Source organism: Megalobrama amblycephala, linkage group LG15, assembly GCF_018812025.1.
Source record: "Megalobrama amblycephala isolate DHTTF-2021 linkage group LG15, ASM1881202v1, whole genome shotgun sequence".
In the NCBI taxonomy this organism is placed as follows: domain Eukaryota; kingdom Metazoa; phylum Chordata; class Actinopteri; order Cypriniformes; family Xenocyprididae; genus Megalobrama; species Megalobrama amblycephala.
Window position 1 is genome coordinate 14,384,401 of NC_063058.1, and position 23,638 is coordinate 14,408,038.

General features: G+C 40.1%; 1 protein-coding gene and 1 pseudogene across 3 annotated transcripts; both read left to right on the plus strand.

The window, feature by feature from the left end:
* Nucleotides 1-3,738: 3,738 nt before the first annotated feature.
* Nucleotides 3,739-9,198, plus strand: LOC125247867 (monocyte chemotactic protein 1B-like). 3 transcript variants are annotated; one of them, XM_048159396.1, is made up of 4 exons: nt 3,739-3,849; nt 7,928-8,097; nt 8,279-8,402; nt 8,520-9,198. In XM_048159396.1, exons 2-4 carry the CDS (start codon nt 8,034-8,036, stop codon nt 8,614-8,616), a joined length of 285 nt encoding a protein of 94 aa, XP_048015353.1. In that variant the 5' UTR covers nt 3,739-3,849; nt 7,928-8,033; the 3' UTR covers nt 8,617-9,198. The 3 variants fall into 3 exon arrangements, with proteins under 3 accessions (XP_048015353.1, XP_048015352.1, XP_048015350.1); XM_048159395.1 differs by lacking the exon at nt 3,739-3,849 and adding an exon at nt 6,354-6,415 and having other exon boundaries at nt 8,520-9,197; XM_048159393.1 differs by lacking the exon at nt 3,739-3,849 and adding an exon at nt 6,688-6,992.
* On the plus strand, nt 3,779-11,613 carry LOC125247869 (annotated as a pseudogene).
* Nucleotides 11,614-23,638: the final 12,025 nt, after the last annotated feature.

Here is a 23,638-nt window from a genome sequence, read left to right on the forward strand (position 1 = left end):
TTACTCCTGCTCACTCACGCCAAAGAACTCCCCGCTCAAGCTCGCCGTCTCTGCAAGATTAACGATGGCAGTTTGCACGCACAGCTACTAAGAAGATTTACATCTGTCAGACAGGTTGCTGACGTCATCAAGCTTAGTTTGAGTCTGCGCGTCAGAAACGGAAGTGCTAAAAATCGCTAAAAATGGGCTTCACTTGTCTCAATTGAGTTCCAATGGGGTCGCTGTGTCCATTTCTTTTACTGTCTATGGTTAGGGCAGTAGTTCTAACCTTTTTTGGGCCAGCGCCCCCTATCCATTATCCAGATCCCTTACCGCCCTTATCCCGGTTTATTTACCGCTAGAGCTCCAAAAGTTACGGAATACGGACTTAATTTGTGCCGGAACAAGCCGGATCCAGAACATTCCTCATTTGGGGGATCCCCCTCTCATGTAACACCAAAAGTGGTCCATGCCGTGTTTTGTGTTTTCCGACACATAAACAACATATAAAGCAGTGGCTGTCAAACTTTTTTTAAAGAGCGACCCTTTTTTTCTTTTCTTCTTTTTTTTTTTTAAATTGACGTGACCAAACCAAGTCAAGCCAAGCATAAGAATACTAAAATATATAATATACATATACAAAACAATAATAAAAACTTATAAGTAGCTACAAACAAGCCAAAACTAATTGATTTGAAGTGAAACTGAAAGTAAAAACTGGTGTTCTCATGCAGCCTACCTCTCTTGTTCGGCACAAATTCAAATGTTTCCATATTAGCAATGTTTCTATTTGAACTCTGCATTTTATATGTGAAATGTGTGTATATATAACTTTTTTTATTTATAGAATAATTTATGTGACTGGGTTCAGTTGTTTTAATAATTAAATATAAATGATAATTTTATGAAAATTAACATTTCATTTAAATTTAAGTATATATTTCTGGTGGATCTCTCTCTCTCTCTCTCTTTTTCTCCTTCCTGGTGCTTTTCTGCACTCTTTTACTGCCATTTTGTGGTGGAGGTTTCTAGTCTGATAGACTTTCAGTGAGAAAGATGATAGAACTATAGGCTACATTAAATATTATGTAAAGTTTTCTCAAAATATTATAGATAATAAAACCATACTAAAACTCTTGTTGCTGAAACCAAAATCTGTAAGATTACAAGGATTACAACTGTAAAATTGGAATTTGCAATGAACTGCTATATAATTGTATCCTAAAACAAAAATCAGGAAAGATAGAAAATGTTTCTGAGGAACACAAGTTGTCTTGTGAATTCTTAAAATCATCCTGTGGATCTCTGGATGGATCTTTAGACATTTCCAGAGACTCCTCCTTTCAGAGGTGTAAAGTCCAGGGGTCAGAGAGTAAAAGTTCTGCCATATTTTTATTCCACCCACTGAAGCATTAATGAGATAAATAAGTGTTTAATTGAGTGATGATTGTCCATTATTGAAGACACCTGATGATAACAAGCAAAATCACCAAAGGAGAAAATCACTATTTTAAGTCACCACCATGGAGATCATGATTTGTTTTAGTTGAGCTCTTGTCTTGACCCTTCACTTTTAATTATTAGATTATGTTTGGGTTGTTGTACCTGTGTTTTAACAGTCAGACAAGTAAAGATGATTTGGTGTTGATTTAGAGTCCAATCTCTGAGTTAGATTTACATTATTGATTACAGCAGCACTGTGATTCTACAGCAGAAGATCAGCTTTTCGATATAATCAAAGGAATTTCTTAAAAGTTTTTTTTTTTTTTTTTTTTTTTAAACATCTTTAATTTAGAGACCCAGACAGGAAGAATCAGCCTGTGAATCTCAACAGTGGTGAGAATAATAAAGCATGTTGCAATGCATTCTGGGTGCCACCAATCAAAATTCATCCATGCCTCCCATCATGCATTGCTGAAATCTCAGTGCTGCTGTAATCAATGTGATACAGTCATATACTGTAGGCTACTTGTACATTTCACTTTTTTTTTTTTTTTTACATTTTTCACTTGCATTTTAAAGGTGCAAGGGCAAAGAAATATTTAGATGTACATTTACTTTATGCAAATGTCTCCTGTAGTCAATTATCCCTTAAAGCTAATTTTTTGATCACCAAAATTACATATTTAAACATTTTTGTTTACTGTGAAAAAATCTTAATGCCTTATAATAGCTTGAATGTAACTCTACACCCTTGCCTCATTTAATATACACGTAACTATGAATATGATAATTAGCCCCGCCTCCACTCACTCGCACGAGCTCAGACGAGATCCGCTCGGTCAACTTACTAAGGTAAAACGCTGCACAGGTATCGCTTTTTATATTATCATCTCTTTTTTCAACAAAATGTATCAAACTATTACTGTTACTATAAGAGTTACCCGACATGAAATACTGAAAGTTTTAGACTGACAGTATTACAGTTTGTGTGTAAATAAAATGCCTTCACAATGGAGTGGACTTCAGCTTTTTTTCAAAAGGGAAATAAGATAAAAGTGTCTGGAGATACATATGCATGGTTTTGGGAAGTAGGATGGGTGAGAGAAACAAGTTTCCTTCATACTGGCAGATCCTAAAAAAAAGAGGAGTTCTCGGCTGACATCTGGTGGTGAATTTTTAGAGCTGTTACAATTATGATTTTTTTAAATATCTCATTGAGATTTATGGGAATTGTCTAAATATGACTAAACCTACTGAAGGCAAATATAAATACGAAAATGCTGATCATTAATACAAGTACAGAACAAAATATCCATGGTTAATAGCCTTTGATATTCAGTGTCCATTCCTGGTACTGTTCTGCAGTCCTCTACTGCCACCTACTGATGAAAGCTTTCAGGCTGATAGGATTTCATTAGACTACATAACCATAAAATATGCAAAAATGTAGGCCTATAAAGTTTGCCAAAGTATTTAGATAATTCATTTTAAGATATTCCATTTTGTAATGAAAGTACAAGTACTGAGGAACACGTCTTGTGGACCCTGTGAACGTGTTTCAGACATGTTTAGACACGTATTATCTTAGTTTGACAGAAAATAACATTTTATAGTAAATGCAGTGTAAGCTCACAAGTAGATCACACCTTTTTTCTTACCGTAACTAGCTGTACATTTACTGACTTAAATTTGTATTTTATTTCAGGAGTTTAACTGGCTGAATTATTCTAGTTCCTCTGTTAGACTAAGAAAATCCACTATAAATAGAAGAAGTGGTTTTGTTTTCTTAGAGCATGAGTTTTAGGTAACAATTCAGATATGGTCATGAAGATCTTCTCATTTTACATTTAGTGCTGAGCATGCTGACAGACCTGAAAATGAAGAAGTTGTTTTCCTGTTGATTTCCTCAAGCACATTTTCAATTTGTCTAAAAGAAAAGTACTAGTTTCTACAAAGCAGAAAAAGGGAAGAGGTGAAGGAACAGAAAAAAACACACACACACGCACACACACACACACACACACACACACACACAAAACAAAAACAATTCTACAATCTTCCTATCACATAAGGATTTACAAGAATGTCTTTTAAAGAAATGTTTAGGCCTTTATCTCATATGTAGGCCTAATAAAGTGCTCGTTATTCAGAACACATCAGATATAGGCTACACAACTGTGTGAATTGTTCATGGCTCAGTTAACAGAATTAACGGGGGTTATTTTCTCAATACAGTGTGGAGTTGTGAAATGCTGACTGTGTAGAGACTTTTGTATGGACAATTCAATATAGTTTATTTTGGCATGTTCATATAGCGGATGAATACTGGGAGATCGCAGACAAACTGCGCCAGCTTCCGCATACCATCAGAGGAGCGGTGACAGAGAGGACGCGATTCCTGCTTCTTCATTTTCCCTCTTCTTAAAGGTGAAATACGGGTATTTAAAAAGAAACCGTTTGGAATAGAATAATACTTTGACTGTTGCACAGGGACGTGCACAGGGGGGTTGCTCAGGTTGCCCGGGCAACTGCCCATATGCCCTTCTCGACTCACGTTGCCCTTCCGAGGTGGGAAAAAATAAATAAAAATATCGTACAATGGATGCAGAATTTCAGGTAGGCCTAGATTAAAAAAAAAAAAAAAATCGCAAAGCCTCATTCACTTCCATATTCGGGCACCCGTCCGAAAGTGAAAGTCAGTAGGGGAAGGGCAAACTCTGTTTAGTGGCTGCAGCGCTGCACGCGACCGGCACCTGAGCTGAGCCTGCATGAGCGGCACTAGAAGGAGATTGTCGCGGTTGTCGGGTGAGACGACTTAACGTTGTCGGAAAGGTGAGTAAGGTTATAATCTTTAACGAAAACGAACGAAAAAAACGAAAACTAGGTGGGAAAAAACATCGTCGTTAACTGAAATAAAAATAAAAACGAGGCATTAAAAAAAAAAAAAACGATAACTAACCAAAACTGTAATGTGTGTTTGGCAAAACTAACTAAAATAAAATAAAATTATAGATTAAATGTCCTTAGTTTTCGTCTTTGTCAATGTCTTTCATAGAGCAAACGTTCAGCTGCATTTCATTTCCCTGCGTCTCTCACTCATAGACTGTAAAAAAAATATGGACGTAGTGTCCGTGACGTCACCCATAGAGTTCTGAATAGCAGTTTTGACCAGTGCCCAAGGAAGTCGACCGGAAGTTGAAGTCGGCCGGGTGCCGCCATCTTGTAGCAGAACTTCACTTGCGTTAGCATCCCCATTGACTCCCATTCATTTTGGCGTCACTTTGACAGTGAATAACTTTACATCTGAGGCGTTTAAAGACTCCATTTGTCCATTATTTATTTCTAAAGATACACGACAATGTATAAAGGGCTCCATTACCTTCTATGTTACATTATGGCCCCGTAGATACAGTTTTTGTAAAATAGGCTAACGATTGCGTCATAACCACTCGACTCTCTGTCGCACAGTAGAGAAATTACCGTACAGACAGGAGGAGAAGCTCGCAGGCAATCGGGGAGATGTCAAGAGAGATGGCGTACTGGCGTTACATTTTAAAATACTATACAAAATAATTAATCAGAATACTTACTCCTGCTTACTCACGCCAAAGAACTCCCGCTCAAGCTCGCCGTCTCTGCAAGATTAACGATGGCAGTTTTCACGCACAGCTACTAGAAGATTTACATCTGTCAGACAGGTTGCGGACGTCATCAAGCTTAGTTTGAGTCTGCGCGTCAGAAACGGAAGTGCTAAAAATCGCTAAAAATGGGCTTCACTTGTCTCAATTGAGTTCCAATGGGGTCGCTGTGTCCATTTCTTTTACTGTCTATGGTTTTGACGCGTAAATGAGGCCGCGGCCATCTTAGCTGCACGTGACCGCACGTCACTCACGGATAACTGAAAATGGGCAAAGAGGCGGGACGAAGTTGGAGCCCATGCGACTTGTTGCTCAAACCACGCCCGCCCTAGATATCTATCTAAAATATTAATAAAGATAGCAATATCATTAGAAAGTACTAAAGGATTACTGTCAATCTACGGTGATTTTTTTACGATAACGTTATAGATGCTCCAACACCAGTAGGCTAATTAATTTGTGTGGGGTGTGCAAATAACACAAATCAAATGGGATTTCATACCTTTATAATGAAATAGAGATTGCGAGATGAATCCAATCCGTGGCACTTGGGTAAAATATATATATATATGTACCAGATGTATATCTCTCAAATGTTCTCTCAAACTAATGAGCACGTATCCAAAGTATAATTTTTCAAAATAGTGCAGCAGTTTTAGTTATATCCAAGCAGTGCTGTCGGAGTTGTATATCCTCCTGGTATTGTCATTGTAGTAAATCTCAGGAACAAAACTTTTAGCCAATGCCACGACGATCCAACAACGTGTGTTCCGCATGCGAGCACATGTACACAGACTGACATCTGTCTCGAGTATGCAGCAAGCCATATATTGTATAAAATAATACAGAAAAAAGCACAAATACGACTGAGATGCCAAATTCAGCGGCTGAAATGCGCTGCTGAGGTAACATGACGGCTCACAGACAGCAGCGGCATACCTGTCACTCAAGTGACCACGCCCTTAATTATGCAGAACTTTAAGGCTTAATATAATTGAAACAGATGAGCTATAAAAAAATTCACCCCCCTCAGAGTTGTCATGAAAGGCAAAATTAACAGTATAGACCAAAACCACTATGAACCAGACTGGAAACATGTTTTTTTTCTGCTGTAAACTTGGCTAATTTAACATGATGGTCAATGAGATTCTGCTCACTTCTGCAGCCTGTCCCTAGCGGCCAGTCGATGAATTGCAGTTTAATTCACTTCCGTATTGGCTTCACGAGAAACAGAGGGAGGTTGCCGCTTGCTCTCACTCACGCGTCTCTCTCACATACTCGCGCGCGCACAGCCCCTCCCCTCCGTGCACACCGCGCCTCCATGAGAACGAGTGTTGGAAGCAAGTTCGCGAAAGGTTGGTATCTCGTGAAAACCTTTACACAATCACACATTAAAAAGTGGTATAAAAATATTTTTAATTCTGAATATAATTTTGTCAGTGTGTTAATGTCGACCCGAGAAGCGATTGCTACTTTAGAAAGTTAACTACGCAAGTTTGAGGTAAAATGCACTTGGGTTGTCGATGTCAAAACACTATTTAAGCTGTGATTCAAGTAAGGAATAATTGACGACGGGCTGTTGAATTATTAGAAAAATAATGCACACCTGAGGTGGTGATTCGGTCACGACTCGAAGCGGAGTCAATTATTCCGCTTATACTACGGTTACCACACCCCAAGACATCATCCGATGATATATTTAAAGGGATTCTTAATCGCTATTGTGGGTAGGACTATTTCTTCCGCATCTCATGGTATTCTCAGTCCTTCATATAGCCCGTGATTTTTTTGGGGGGGGGTGTTGCCCTTTTTTTTAGGTCAGAGCAACTGCCCCTCAAAATTCCTGTGCACGTCCCTGCTGTTGCATATGGATTGTGGATATAAATCGTGGCGTTGGTGAGATAATCCAAGAATCTGTTACATTTTCTTGAGGTAGGCTATAATGTTCGGGTTTTTATTCTTGGGATGATCCAGCGATCCATACATTGAATAGTATTGATGTATTATTGTAATTCCTGATGACATATTTGTTCATGCTAAAGTTATGTAAAGGTTAAATGATTCTTAAAAAGGAAACTTTGTGACCATGATCTGCCAAACTTTAGTGTTCAAAGTGCTTTTGTTTCCAAATCGGTGGATGTTTTCAGTCAGATTGTTGTGCAGAATTCTGACCCCCTCCAAGTTATCACCCCCGAGGTTGTGGGAGTGGTTAGGATTGGGGGTGGAGTTTGTCGTGTCAAGCTCCACCCATTTGGCTCTGCAGCGAGCGTCACTTGTTTTCCTAATCAAAATGTATAGCCTGCATTATTAAAGTCAACATGAAATCAGAATTGACAAATCTTTTTTTTTTTTTCATGGAATATTGTAGTATTTATTATAAATGATTTATCCGTGCCCTATGTGGGGGAAAAAAGAAAAATAGGCCTATCCAACAGATTTCATTAATTTAATGATAAAATACAAGTTGTGTAGTCTAATATTTTATATGAGCATTGTTTTCTCACATTTTATATTATTTCCATTTCATTTTCAATAAGTGTGACACTTTTTTGTTGTGACCATTTAGCCTTTGCAAAGACACATTACTCTATTTGCCCACTTTCTTGCATAGAATGTAAATCTGTTGTAAATATGGGAAAATTTGTGAATTGTTTATAACATAGAGGTAGCCTATACAAGCGATATAATGTGATTATTTTTTATATTAATGATTCTAAATTGAACTGTTTGGAAAAGATGACACTGAGATCAATTAAGATTGTTAAATATTTTATTTGTGCTTTTGAGAAGTAACAGACACCAACTGAATGGTGTAAATAAGCAGACAGATCAGATGTGTCCTCTTCATCTTCTCCTCTTCTATCAAGGTAAATTCTCATCTGTTTGCTCGGACTCCTGAACAGGACCTGCAGTATCAGATCTGAGATCTTCAAGCTCGATTCTTTCTGTCATTGTGAAGAAACATCTTGAAGAATGAGAAGCCTGATGTTCCTGCTGGTCCTGGTGATCTTCTGCTCTCTGCAGATGACTTCAAGCGGTGAGGACTCTTTGATTTTAATTAACATAAAATAAACTGTTTTCAGATTTTTTCATGGAAGGTTTAGTTTCATTTGTTTCAGGTGATTTAAAAATATAGCAACTTATTAAACTGAAAAATCTTATTTTTTGCATTGGAATGGTATAGATTTGTGATGGGCCTTTTTGTCTTCATATTTCAGCTACCAGTGCATTTGATGCAGCATATGTAAAGTGCTGTATGGAGTTCACTAAAGTGAAGATTCCTGTGAGACAGGTGAAGTCTTACTACTGGACCACCAGCGACTGTCCCAGACGAGCCGTTGTGTGAGTGTCATCTTAGACATTATTATTTTATTTTAATACTGCAATGTCAGTCTGAATGAGACACTCTATTAAAGAAACACTTTGATCTAAATCTTGTTTTTGTCCTTTTCCCCTCAGGTTTCAGACGATTAAAGGGAGAGAGATCTGTGTAGATCCAGAGACCCTCTGGGTGAACAGCCATGTTGCTATAGTGGACAAGAGAAAAGGAGTCTAAAACAAGCTACACTGTTTCTATTTGAACTCTGAATTTCATATTGTATTTTGTGCTGATGTATATAAAACTATTGTATTTACAGAATAATTTATGTGATTGGATTCATTTGTTTTAATAATAAAATATAAGTGATGACACACAAAAAAAATGGTGGAGATCAGGCAATAGATGGCGCTATAACTGTCAAAAAACCTTTAAAAAACATGTTTTTCCTTACTGAATTGCCTGTATTGGCTGTAAATGGTCTTTTCCATCTATGATTTAAGTGTTTATATGCTTGCTGAATAAAATATAATAACTTTTTATGTGCTTAAAGGCCTTAAATGCTTGAACCCCGGTAAATGCTGCTTGCAGCTTTATTCTTCTATTTGCTTTTGATGAGATGCTCACATCAGTAGGTGAATGTCAGCCGTCATGTGACTGAACACCAGTGGGCGGAGCCTATTGTGTGATGATGTATAACTTATTCAACAGTGTCTTGCTCTGCTAATGTATTTGCCCACGTGACATCACAGATCCCACAATATCAAAATGAGCTGCTTTTGGAGCTTGATTAAATAAATGCTTTGTTTATAATGAGGAGGATGTTTTAATGGTACAAAGACCTCAATATGTCAAAAGATCAAGGCAAGTTTAATTTCTCATGTCATGACCAGTTTAATGCTGAGCACGGCAGAACTGAAAAGAAGAAGAGGTGTGTTGATTTTCTGAAGCACGTTTCAGTGAATCTAAAAGAAAAGTACCTTCCACTTTCATACATGAGTGACAAAGCAGAAAAAGGACGAGGAAAAGGAAGAACTAAAAACAACTCGTATACTACAATATTGATACTCAGAAATGGATTTACATGAATGTTTTTATGAGGAATTCCTCTCTAACTCTGTATATAAGAAGGAGCTCAGACATTCCCACTGAGCAAATTACGTCCAGAAGACGTCTTTTTGAGGTCTTGTCTCAGGTTGAAAAGACGTCCACTGAGGGGCCAGAATGAAAGTTTTTATGACGTCTTTTTTTGACGTCTTCTGGACATCCGATATAGACAAACACGCAGAATCACCAAAGGAGAAAAATCACAATTTTTAAGCCACCATCGTGGAGATGAGTGTTTGCTTTAGTTGGGCTCTTGACCCTTGCCTTATTAATATTAGAGCTTGTTTGGGCAGTTAACTGAGTCATAACAGCCAGACAAGTAAAGAGAAATGATCAGGTGTTGGTTATGGTCTCACATAACCATTATTTGACCTGAATCACTGAACTCATGAAGAGCCCAATCTCTTGAGTTAGATTTACATTATTGATTACAGCATCACTGTGATTCTACAGCATAAGATCAGCTTTTACAATATTCAAATGATTTCAGAAAGGTGTGTTGAACAAAAATAAAAGTATTCATTTTAGGCACACACAGACATCAAGAATCAGCCCGTGAATCTCAACAGTGGTGACCATCAAAAAGCATGTTGCAGTGCATTCTGGGAGCCACCAATCAAAATTCATCCATGGCTCCCATCATGCATTGCTGCACGAATAAATTATGAGCTGAATTGTCTTAGTAATTTCCTTTATTCTCATATTTTATTTTGTTCTGTTTATGTGACTTTTTAGTAGCTTGTTTTCTGATGTTCAGAGTTGATCTGTTGATCAGAATATGTTGCTTGTCACCGTCATTGAGATTCACAGGCTGATTCTTGATGTCTGTGTGTGCCTAAGAAAAAAAATTTTTTTATCATGTGAAATCCTTTATATTATATTGATAAAGCTGATCTTGTGCTGTAGAATCACAGTGCTGCTGTAATCAATAACGTAAATCTAACTCAGAGATTGGGCTCTAAATGAGTTCAGTGATTCAGATCAAATAACGATTATGTGAAAACATAACCAACACCTGATCATTTCTCTTTACTTGTCTGGCTGTTATGACTCAGTTAACTGCCCAAACATACTCTAATAGTAATAAGGCAAGGGTCAAGAGCCCAACTAAAGCAAACACTCATCTCCACGATGGTGGCTTAAAAATTGTGATTTTTCTCCTTTGGTGATTCTGCGTGTTTGTCTATATCGGATGTCCAGAAGACGTCAAAAAAAGACGTCATAAAACTTTCATTCTGGCCCCTCAGTGGGCGTCTTTTCAACCTGAGACAAGACCTCAAAAAGACGTCTTCTGGACGTAATTTGCTCAGTGGGTTATTCTGGACACATCAGATCTGAGATCTTCAAGCTCTACAGATTCTTTCTGTCATTGTGAAGAAACATCTTGAAGAATGAGAAGCCTGATGTTTCTGCTGGTCCTGGTGACCTTCTGCTCTCTACAGATGACTTCAAGAGGTGAGGACTCTTTGATTTGAATTATAAAATTAATTGTTTTCAGATTTTTTTATGGAAGGTTTAGTTTCATTTGTTGCAGTAGGTGATTTAAAAAAAGAGAGCAACTTATGATCTGATTAAGAACTTTTGTCTTATTTTTTTTTTGCATGAGCATGGTATAGATTTGTGATGGGCCTTTTTGTCTTCATATTTCAGCTACCATTGCAACTGAGTCAGCAAATTCAAAGTGCTGTATGGAGTTCAGTAAAGTGAAGATTCCTGTGAAACAGGTGAAGTCTTACTCCTGGACCACCAGCGACTGTCCCAGACGAGCCGTTGTGTGAGTGTCATCTTAGACATTATTATTTTATTTTAATACTGCAATGTCAGTCTGAATGAGACACTCCTATTAAAGAAACACTTTGATCTAAATCTTGTTTTTTGTCCTTTTTTCTCTCAGGTTTCAGATGATTTAAAGGAGAAAGAGATCTGTGTAGATTCCAGAGACCCTCTGGGTGAACAGCCATGTTGCTATAGTGGACAAGAGAAAAAGAGTCTAAAACAAGCTACACTGTTTCTATTTGAACTGCATTTCATATTCTATATTGTGCTGATGTGTATATAAAACTATTGTATTTACAGAATAATTTATGTGATTGGATTCATTTGTTTTAATAAAATATAAATATTTTTATCATCATGGAGTATTGTTTTTATCCTCTGTTGCATACAATTTTGAAAATACATTTTTTATTTAAATTTAAGTCTATGTATCTGGTGGATCTATATATTAATAGATGTTAAGAAACAAACTATTTCTATTAAGTATCTCAGTCAAACTAAGTTGTCTAAAACTGACTACTATCTAAAATCGAATCTGTTTAAACAACACATTTCCCTTCTTGAAGAAGGAAAATGTGTTGTTAAACAGATTTGTTTTTAGTATATTTTTGGACAACTCAGTCTGAATGAGATACTTAATAATTTCCCTTCTTGTGTAAGTACCTACAATACTAAAATTAATAGAAAATTAAAATGAAACATCTACAGTAAATAGACTGGTTCTGTTCTGCAGTCTTTTACTGCCATTACTGGATCTTCAGAAATTTCCAGAGACTCTCCTCATTTCTTGTTATAGTTGGAAAAGATAAATTAATGTTTTAGTCTGTTTAAAAATAACATTTTAAAGTGAATTTTGAAAGGGTTAGTTCACCCAGAAATGAAAAATCTGTCATTAATTATTCACCCTCATGTCGTTCCACATCCATAAGACCTTCGTTCATCTTCAGAACACATATTATGATGCTGTTTATGAAATCTGATGGCTCAGTTGACAGCAAGTTATTTAACACTTTCAGTGTCCTGCAGAAAGGTGCTGAAAACATGTTTAACATGTGACTACAGTGGTTCAACCTTAATGTTATGAAACAATTAGTATTCAGATACTTTCAGATAGGATAATTAAGATCTACTGATTTATTACATGATCACATGAGCGACAAAGCAGAAAAGAACAACAAATAATTCCTTCATACCCAGAAAGGGATTTACAAGAATGTCTTTTGGAGAAAAGGATATCATGGCCTACCCCGCTAGAAATTTTACGTTCCCAGAATATTCTCAGAAAGTCCCCACTGGTGTTAATTAAAGACGTTGTCTAGTAACGTTCCCAGTACGTTCAGAGACGGTCTCAATGTGGAGTTCTATTAAGGTTTGGGGATGTTATTTGTTGGACCTTCACAGAACATTCAAGATGTTCTCTGAACGTTTAGGGAAATATATTTTATTTGGAAATGTTCTCAGAACGTCCCTGCTGCCCTTGTCAAAAAATTGAATTGAAAATTAGAGCTAAATTGACTAACAAATATTTTCTTAAATGTCCTACAAAAAAAAAAAAAAAAAAAAAAAATCTTTGCAGGTATTTCCTGGATTGTTATCATGAAACCTTTTCTTTAAAATGCAAATCACTTGCAGTAAATCATTAGCTGACAACACTTCAAAAGTGACTTTAAATGAATCAACATGCAGCAGAACATCAGTGTTTCTGGATCATCACTGACTGAAGCACAGGCTCTACTCTTCAGCACAATGATAACCTCACAAAACTCAGATAACAGAAACAGAACATTAAACACTAACAGATCTCTCTAGATCTCAGCATCTTCACTTATTACAAACCACTCTGACTTTATTTTTTTCATTCAAAACTTCTTAATGAGGTGTTGTTTTATTAAAATGTTCTGGGAACGACAGAACATGACTGGACGCCGTAAGGGGGACCAAGGACAAGTGAAGGCCGAAGCTGCCGTTACCCTGTTACACTACAAAAGGAGAGAACTCCTAGGTTGTGCAAAAAGCGGAACATTTAAAGGCAGGGTAGGTAAGAAATTTTATTCCAAATTTGTTTAAACTTTCTATATATATACATGCATAATTAAAATGTAAGAACTCTGATAAAAAGAGTATAAAAATCGAGTGACTCTAGACCTTTTAATCTGTATTAAACACAGCTCATTATTTCCATCCGGGACGAAACATAGGATTGGCTTAGGCGGCTGTCACTCTCTCGCAACCATGGCAACCACCCTTTTGCCACACATGACCTGCCCACTTGCGCGCGCACGTTTGATTTGGGGAATCCAAGAGGCATGGATCCTAGGAATACCAAAACAATGGCAGAGAAACAGCAAGCTAAATCACAGTACCGGCCTATGCAGTTAGTGAAGGCAAACCAGGCAAAAAAGGAAGACAGTAACAGTACACTGTTAGCCCGGATAAGTTGAATTTACTTAAAAAATTTGAGGAAACTGGTTGCCCTAAAAAAATTAAGTAAAGTTAACTTAATAATTTGAGTTCATAACTTAAAATGTTTTGTAATATTAATTACTTTGTAGTTATTACACCTAGTATATTTAAGTTCAATGTACTAAGCAAGTTAACTTGCCACCAATCAAAATTCATCCATGCCTCCCATCATGCATTGCTCATGAATAAATTATGAGCTGAATTGTCTTAGTAATTTCTTTATTCTCACTATTAAATTTTGCTGTTTTTCTGTGACTTTTTAGTAGCTTGTTTTCTAATGTTCAGAGTTGATCTATTTATCAGAATATGTTGCTTGTCACCGTTGTTGAGATTCATACGCTGATTCTTGATGTCTGTGTGTGCCTAATTTTTTTTTTTTGTGATAAGGACAACTTTTTTTTTTTTTTTTTTAATTGTATTGTAAAAGTTGATCTTCCACTGTGAATCACAGTGCTGCTGTAATCAATAATGTAAATCTAACTCAGAGATTGGGCTCTAAATGAGTTCGGTGATTCAGATCAAAATTGTGATTTTCTCCTTTTGTGAAAAACTATAAAAAGGTAAATGTTTGGAAAAAATGTCTGTAGAACAGCCAAAACAAATGTACCAACTGCTCATCAACAGCTCCTTGAATTCACACACACCACGACAAAATCGCGTCATTACCTGCCGCAAACCAGTGTGTAGGAGTTGTGGTCAGGAGAAAAACTTCATAATTTAAGTGCATTTAACTTACATTTATTAACACATTCAAATACACCCACAAATTAGTAGAATATACTAATATTTCATAAGTAATGCAACCAAACTTAAATATTTTAAGTATATTGTAATTATATTTTTAAGTAAATATAAAATCCGGGCTAAGAGTGTACAAGAAAAGGCAATGAACAAAAAGTCTTTGGATAAACAAAGAAATAAAACGCGAGTTAATATCGGCGTGGCTTTCCAGCGATCTCGAGAACTGAGGGAACTCAAGGGGCTGAAAAGTGACTCCTTGATGGCTTTATTTCTGCTGGACAGGTAAATCTTTCTTTTTGTATTTTGATCATACATATTTTTTTGTTTATTTTTTCATGAAGCATGTGTCATTAGCACACGTAGCTGCGTAATATAGCTAACATAACATTACTTAGCGAGCCGTAGTAGAGACGATAAATAATGATAGCTATAGTGTTGAATTGTGCATAATTTTACCCTCTGTCTAACTCTTTTACCATGTTCACCTGTAAGTTTACCTGCACGTTTTTTTCGCCTTTGTTTTGTTTTTATATTCTCTACCTATGTTTACTGATGTCTTTATCTTGTATCTGTGTGTCGTACACACTTTGTTGTATGTGTGTGTTATTATTTTGTGTCTGCAATGCAGTTGTGAGTTGATATTTGAGTGTATGTTACTCTGTTGATCTGTAGAACAACGTATATGAATCTTACACGAAATTCATCTTCATCACAGTGTAAATGATGGTAATGGAAAAACGCAAACCTGTTTTTAGCTTTGCCTTATAGATAACTAGCTCGTTAGCGAATCAAAAAATATATATTTTAAACTTTACCAATATCAATATGCTAGCTTGATAGTGAGTACTAAAATACATCTTGTTTGTTTATCTTCATAATTATAAAGTTATTTTTATTACATGTGATTCTGACATGATGTCACTACATGCACTGTGCTCCTTCCTCTCCGCTCGTCTCAGGTAAATAATGCGTCTTCCAGCTCAGTGGTCGGAGTCGCACGTTCATGCGTTTTGGGGGCGTGGCTTTGGAAGGAGTCCAGAAGGGAGGGGGTGGAGTGAATGGAAATAATGAGCTGTCTTTAAAACAGTCGTGAGAGGTCTACAGACACTCGATTTTTATACTTTCTTTTTCAGAGTACTTACATTTAATTATGTATTGATATATAAATAAAGTTTAAACAAATTTTGAAAAAAAAGTTTTTTATACATTTTTTTGCCTACCCTGCCTTTAAGGGCCGCGAATTTACACTGAAAGGACCCGAGCTTGTAAGGTCGGAACGTCCAACTGGTAGAACCTGACAAAAGTGGACGGCCGCCTCACAGATGTCTTTGATTGAGACTCCACTGGACCAGGCCCACGACGAAGCCATGCCTCTAAGTGGAATGGGCTCTAACTCCGATGGGGCAAGTTGCGCCCATAGAGGAGTAAGAGAGAGCTATAGCGTCGACAATCCATCGTGAAAGACGCTGTTTTGAGATCGGAGACCCTTTGGTGGGCAGCCACCAAAATCAGACAAATAGCTGATCAGACTGCCGGAAAGGCTGTGATCGCTCGACGTAGACGCGTAAAGCCCTGACGGGGCATAATGATTCCAGCTCTAGCTCATCCGATGAACGGGGAAGCGCAGAGAGTGAAATAACTTGTACTCTGAACGGCGTTGAGAGCACCTTGGGGACGTAGCCAACCCTCGGTTTCAGAATGACCATAGAGTCATTTGGCCCGAATTCAAGGCATGCAGGGCTCACGGAGAGTGCCTGTAAATCGCCAACACGCTTAACCGACGCCAACGCCAGTAGCAGGGCGGTTTTGAGCGTTAAGGGCCTGAGGCCCGCTAGACGCAATGGCTCAAAAGGAGGACCTTTAAGAGCTCTGAGGACCAAGGAAAAGGTCCTCAGGGGGGAACGGTGAGGGGTCGAGGAGGATGCAATCGCCTGGAGCCCCTCAAAAACTTTATAACCAGATCGTTCCGCCCTACTGATTGTCCAGCGATGGGCGAGTGAAACGCTGCAACTGCTGCTATGTAAACCTTGAGCGTGGAGGGGGCCCGCCCCAATTCCAAACGCTCCTGGAGGAAGGTTAGTATAGAAGATACATCGCACTCCTCCGGGTCTATGTTGCGTGTGGAACACCAGCTAACAAAGACCGACCACTTCTGGGCGTAGAGGCGTCTCGTGGCTCTCGCCTGGGAAATGGTATCTAGCACATTCCTCGGGAGGTCAGACGGCTCCCATCGAAGATCCACAGATGTAGAGCCCAAAGCTCCGGCTGCGGGTGCCAGATTGTTCTGTTCACCTGAGAGAGAAGGTCTCGTCTCAGGGGGATCGGCCATGGAGCTGCCGTGGAAAGCCTGAACAGCTCCGAGGTCCAAATCTGGCTCCTCCAGGGTGGGGCCACTAACAGAACTCTGTGCTTGTCTTCCCTGATTCGCCCGATGACCTGAGGGATCAGGACGATCGGGGGAAAGGCATAAAGAAGGGTATTAGGCCAAGTGTGGGCCAATGCATCGTCCTCCTTCGAATAATAAGTTGGGCAATGAGAGTTGTCTTCTGAGGCGAAGAGGTCCACCTCTGCTTTCCTGAAGAACTCCCATAAAGTGAGAATCGTCTGGGGGTGGAGCATCCACCCGTCTGAGGGGACGTTGTTCCGAGACAGCATATCTGCTCCCAGATTGTTCTTCCCGGGTATACGAGTCGCTTTGAGCGACTGAACCCTTGGGGATGCCCATTCCAGAAGGCGCTTCGCCAGAGCGCATAAGCGCCTGGACGAAAGACCCCCTTGCCGGTTTATGTAGGAGACCACTGTCATACTGTCCGACTGGACTAGGACGTGGCGATCCGTCAAATAAGCCTGGAAAGCATGGAGGGCTCGTGTCACTGCCAGCATCTCGAGGCAGTTGATGTGAAGGTGGCTTTCCTTGTGAGTCCACGAGCCGAAGACCGGACTGCCCTCGCACAGTGCGCCCCAACCCAAGTTGGACGCGTCTGTCGAAAGTACCATTCTTTGTGACACCGCCTGTAGGGGTACTCCAAGAGTGAACCAAGTAGGGTTCATCCAGGGTTTCAGGGCTGCTAGACAGGCCTGATTGACCTTGAGGCGCAGGCGTCCGTGACGCCAAGCGTGTGGAGGGACCCGAACTTTCAACCAGTACTGCAGAGGCCGCATGCGAAGCAGGCCAAGCTGAAGGACTGGGGAGGCGGAAGCCATGAGCCCTAGCAACCTCTGGAACAGCTTCAGAGGGAGGTAGGCTTTGTTCCTGACGGAAGCCGCGAGCTGCTGAATGGCCAGAGTGCGTTCTGGCGAGACTACTGCCGTCATACGGACAGAGTCGAAGACTGCACCCCGGAACGAAATACGTTGAGTGGGGAGCAGTGAGCTCTTGGCTGGGTTGACCCTGAGACCTAGGCACTGTAAGTGGCTGAGGAGCACGGATCTGTGGTGTTCCAGTTCTGTACGCGAGCTGGCCAGGATGAGCCAGTCGTCGAGGTAGTTCAAAACGCGTATTCCCATCTGTCTCAGAGGGGAAAGAGCCGCGTTCATGCACTTCGTAAAGGTGCGAGGAGCCAGGGAGAGCCCGAAGGGGAGGACCGTATATTGGTAAGCCACACCCTCGAACGCGAATCTCAAGAATCGCCTGTGATGGGGCCTATCTGGATGTGAAAGTAAGCATCCTTCAGATCCAGCGAGCAGAACCAGTCCTCGTGGCAAATCTGCGCGAGGATCTGCTTCAGCGTCAGTACTTTGAACTTTCACTTCATGAGGGAAAGATTCAATAACCTGAGGTCCAGAATGGGCCTGAGACCGCCGTCTTTCTTTGGCACCAAGAAGTAGTGGCTGTAGAAGCCCGACTCGCTCTCTGGGAAGGGAACTATTTCTATAGCCCCTTTTCTCAACAGAGTTAAAACCTTGGTTCGGAGGACATGCGCGCCGTCCGCTTGTACCAAAGTCTGAATAACCCCCCCAAAACGCGGAGGTCTTCTGGCAAACTGAGCAAACCGAGCAACTGCTACATGGGCGCATGCGCACGCAGCGACCGGCAGTAGATGAGAGTTTTGGCGTCCTCGTGTTTGAAGTTTTATGTGCGTTTTATGTGTTTTTAATGTTTTATTTTTTCTGATAACATGAACAAGTGCTCCTGGATTTAGTATAGTTAAAATGGACCTTTCTTATTTTGTCGCGCTGTGGCTGTTTTATTTTTTGGCTGCCGGCAATATCTGTGGGACTGTATGCCATGGGAGGACACAGTATTCCAGAGATACATTAATGCAGCTAAACCTTGTTAGTTTAGCTCGGGAAACAGACTTTAAGCTAGAGTTACCAACTTTTATTCATGAGACTCTCATGGTCCGAGGAGTGTGGAAAAGAAGAGGAAGAGGGGCAAACGAGGTGGCGTTAGATTACGCCTGAGGAAGCAGCGGCTTACCCGGGTTCCTCTGCCCTCGGTTATTATGGGAAATGTCCGGTCCCTGAGAAACAAGGTGGACGAACTTCAGGGAAATGTTCGTTACCAGAAAGATTTCAGGAACTGCTGCATCATGGCATTTACTGAAACGTGGCTCACTGAGTGTGATCGGGACACCGACATGTCAATTGATGGGTTTGGAGTTCCTTTTCGTTTGGATCGACAGCCAGAGGTAACGGGGAAAACTCAAGGAGGCGGGGTGTGTATATATGTCAATAAACGATACTGTTCCTCTGTGACTGTCAGAGAGCGCATATGCACGCCAGATGTGGAACTTATATCGGTATCGTTGCGTCCTTTTTATTTACCACGCGAGTTTCCCCAAATGTTTATAACGACGGTGTACATTCATCCAAAGGCAGACTCCGTTTCTGCCTCAAACATCATTTTTGATGTAGTGCAGAGGCTGCAGTCGATCTCCCCGGATGCACCTAATTTTATTCTGGGTGACTTTAATCATGTTTCTCTCAAACAGACACTCAAAACATTCCATCAATATGTCACCTGTCCAACCAGACAGGGTAAGACATTAGATCTCTGTTATGGGTCAGTTAAAGACGCTTATAAATCTCTCCCGCTTCCCCCTTTGGGTTCTGCTGATCATAACTGTGTTTATCTACTGCCCATATATAAGACTATTTTAAAGAGAGAGAAAACAAAGATCAAAGACATAAGAGTATGGTCAGACGAATCTGTGTCCTGCTTGCAGGAATGTTACAGCTGTACTGATTGGGACATTTTTACACAGTCTTGTGGTGATGATTTGGATTCATTGGTTGATGTAACATGTTCATATGTTGCCTTCTGTAGGGATATGATTATTCCCTGTAAACGTGTTAAAGTATATCCTAACAACAAACCATGGGTTACTAAATCTGTTAAGTCTTGTTTACAAAAGAAAAAGCTTGTTTTTAAACAGGGTACAGCCTCTGATTTGTATATGGTTACAAGAGAGTTGAAGACTGAAATTTTAAAAGCTAAACAAAATTATAAAGTAGAATTGGAGAACAAGATGGCTGCAAATAATTCGAGATCAGCTTGGGCGAGTATGAAAAGTATAGCAGGCCTTCACAATTCCAATAGTAGCACTCATGTTATGATAGATGGTTTTAACTCAGATATTGAATTTGCAAATGCTCTTAATAGTTTTTATTGTCGTTTTGATCATTTTGATTTTAGCAAAGAGATTCAGGAATTGAGTTTAATGCTTAGGGATGATCAGCATTTCAATATTGATCTTCAGGATGTTGTAAAGGCTTTTAATTCTGTACATGTTAACAAAAGCCCTGGTCCTGATAATATCTGTGGCCGGTTACTTAAATCATGTTCAAAAGCCTTAAGTCCTGTATTTCATGGGTTATATAATAAGTCTTTACAGACACAACATGTTCCTAACCTCTGGAAAGATGCTGTGGTTGTCCCCGTTCCAAAATGTAGTGGTCCTAAAATGATTAATGATTTCAGGCCGGTCGCTTTGACCTCAGTTTTAATGAAGATTTTTGAGAAATTGGTTAGGTCCGAGATCTTGAGGCAAACTGAACATGCACTGGATCCCTTACAGTTTGCGTATAGGCCTCATAGAGGGGTGGAGGATGCTACAGTAACACTGCTTAATTTGCTGTTTAGACATTTGGATGGAAATGGAACACATGCCAGACTTTTATTCGTAGACTTTTCTTCGGCTTTTAATACAATCCAACCCCACATTTTAACCAGAAGGCTCTTAGAACAGTTTGACTTGAGCAATAATCTGGTGGGTTGGATTCTTGACTTCTTAACCAATAGGACACAAAGAGTGAGAGTCAATGGTTTTTTGTCTGACCGGAAAAACTCATCTACAGGGTCTCCTCAAGGGTGTGTGTTGTCACCGTTGTTATTTATTCTGTATACAAATATGTGTCAGAGTAGTTATGACAATAGAACCATCATAAAATATGCAGATGATTCTGTTATTGTTAGTTTGCTTCAGGAGAACGAGATCAGCCATGGCCCAGTTATTGATGATTTTGTACACTGGTGTGAGGAATCTTATCTCCAGCTTAATATATCAAAAACTAAAGATATGCTCATCGATTTTAGGAGGAACAGTCACATGAAAGAAGTTACTTTAATTAGAGGTCAGACTATTGAGACTGTGCAATCTTATAAATATCTTGGGACTATTATTGATGCAAATTTGAACTTTGAAGCTAACTGTGTAGCTGTGTGTAAAAAGGGCCACCAGCGTTTATATTGTCTAAGGAAATTAGCACACTTTCATATTGATCGAACGATAATGACCATGTTTTATCATGCTTTTATTGAGTCAGTTTTGTCCTTTTCCTTGGTGGCATGGTTTGGTCATACATCCTTAAAAGCAAGAAATTCTTTAAACCAGATCGTTAAATGGTCTAGTCGGTTGGTTGGTGAGTCACAGTTGTATCCAGCATCCCTGTATACTAGACAGTTACAGAGGATGGCTGCCTCTATTTTAAATGATGACTCCCACCCTTTGCACAGTGAGTTTCAGCTTCTTCCTTCTGGAAGGAGGTTTTTAGTCCCAAGATGTAGAACAAAGCGGTATAAAAGCAGCTTTATTCCTGCTGTTTTATCAGTGTTAAATAATAAATAGGTTTTTTATTTAGGTATGTATGTTTATATAGGTATAGGTATAGGTATATATATACATATATGCAGGGATGTGCATTTGTATATGAAGGTACAGGTTTTATGTATATATTACAAATCTTGTGTGGTGGAGCCCTTGCACATGTATCATGTAACTGTTTATTTTTTTTTATTTTTTTTTATTTTTTTTTTATTTATTTTTTATTTATTTTTTTGTCTTTGTGATATCGATGCCTTTGTACTCATCATGCTGCAAAACAAATTTACCTGCGGGTATTAATAAAGTAACCTAACCTAACCTAACCTAAACTGGAGCGAGTAGCCCTGGCTTATAACTTGTAGAATCCAGCTTGACACCCCGGGGATGGCTTTCCAAGCCTCGGCCCGGGTGGCAAGAGGGGGAATAACATCGGATGACAGCCCGCTTAAGAGGGGGCCGAGCACCGAGATGGGTGGAAGAGGAAATTTGCTCTTTTGTGGAGTGTTTAAAAAATGGGTCGCCGTGAAAATGGCGGTTGGAAAGGGCACAACAGCTGTTGGCCCTGTTACAGCAGGTTGTGTTTCTCCCACGCCCAGAGATAAACGAGGCGGAGGGGAGTTTGCACGAGAGAGCTTTTGGGGTGGTCCGGCCGCGGCAAGACGTGCCCCAATCCTCTTCCTTCGCAGATCAGGACGACTTCGGAGTCGCCGGGTCCAGCGCAATCCTGGGCCGGGGTCCCTGGCGTCTGGGGAAGGACGAGCACTTGGGAGGGCGTGGGTGCTGGCGGTGCTCTTTGGGCGGCGCTGCTTGAGAAGCAGAGGGGGCAGGCTTCGTCTGCTGAGCCGGCGCAGGCCTGGGGCGGCTGGAAGCAGACGCAGAGCTTGAGCGTTTCGGCAGAAAGTGTCTCATCGCCTGAGAAGACTTCTGTGCAGCCGTGAAACGCTCCGTGAATCCCTCCACCGCTGGTCCAAAGAGCCCTGACGGGGACACGGGGGCATCCAGGAAGGCCGTCTTATCCTGGTCTTTGATTTCCGTCAGGTTGAGCCAGAGGTGATGTTCCAGCACTACCAAACTGGCCATTCATCTGCCAATGGCCTGGGCCGTGGCCTTCGTGGCCCGCAGGGCTAAATCAGTGGCGCTGCGGAGGTCTCTGAAGGCAGGTGCATCGATGCCAGACTCGTCCAGGGAGCGGAGAAGTTTGGCCTGGAACACCTGGAAGATGGCTGAAGCGCTGAAGCGGCTTGCCCCGCAGAGGCGTAGGCTCTTCCTGCTAGGGCAGAGGTGGTCCTGCAGGGTTTGGACGGGAGGGCTCTTTTAGTCTTCCATCCCACAGCCGCGGGAGGACAGAGGTGAGCGGCCACTGCTTCATCCAGGGGCGGCAGATGCTCGTAGCCCTTCTCTTCTGAGCCATCTATGGTGGTGAGGACTGCGGGCGCTGGGCCGACGTGGGCTCTGTCGCCATAGGCCGCGCAGCTATGCCGCGCCGTCATTGGTTCAACAACTTGTCTATGAGTGAACCAATGACGATGCAATTACACTGCGTTATTGAAAAGGCTTCAGTAGCGGGGAAAAAGGGAGACTTTTCCCCCATACGCAGTACGAGTGAAGTATCGAAAGGGAACTCAACTGTTTAACTCTACGGGAGTTGGAAAATGAGCCTATTTTCAAAAAAAGTGTAGTGTTCCTTTAAAGAAATTCATGTTTTCAATAAATAAATGTCTTTTTTCTACATGAATATGCCAAAGGTTTCAATGCCTCGAGGCAACAAACTTGTGAATGAATTAAAAAATTTATGAAAATGTTTATTAATATTGTGTCCAATTTTAAACAGGAAAAACAACACAAATATTTTTTTCCTCATTGATACCATATTGCGTACCATAGAGGAAGCATCCCGTGGATCTCTGGATGGATCTTCAGAAATTTCCAGAGACTCTCCTCCTTTCTTCTTTTATTTGGAAAAGAAAAATGTGTATTGCCTGAATAAATATAACATTTTAAAGTGACTTTTAACTCTCAAGTAAATCACACCTTTTTTTCTTACTGTGAATACAAAAAAAAAAACTTCCCTTTTTTTGTCATTACGCAGGCATATTTTATTTCTGTGAAGCAGTTTAACTGTTGCT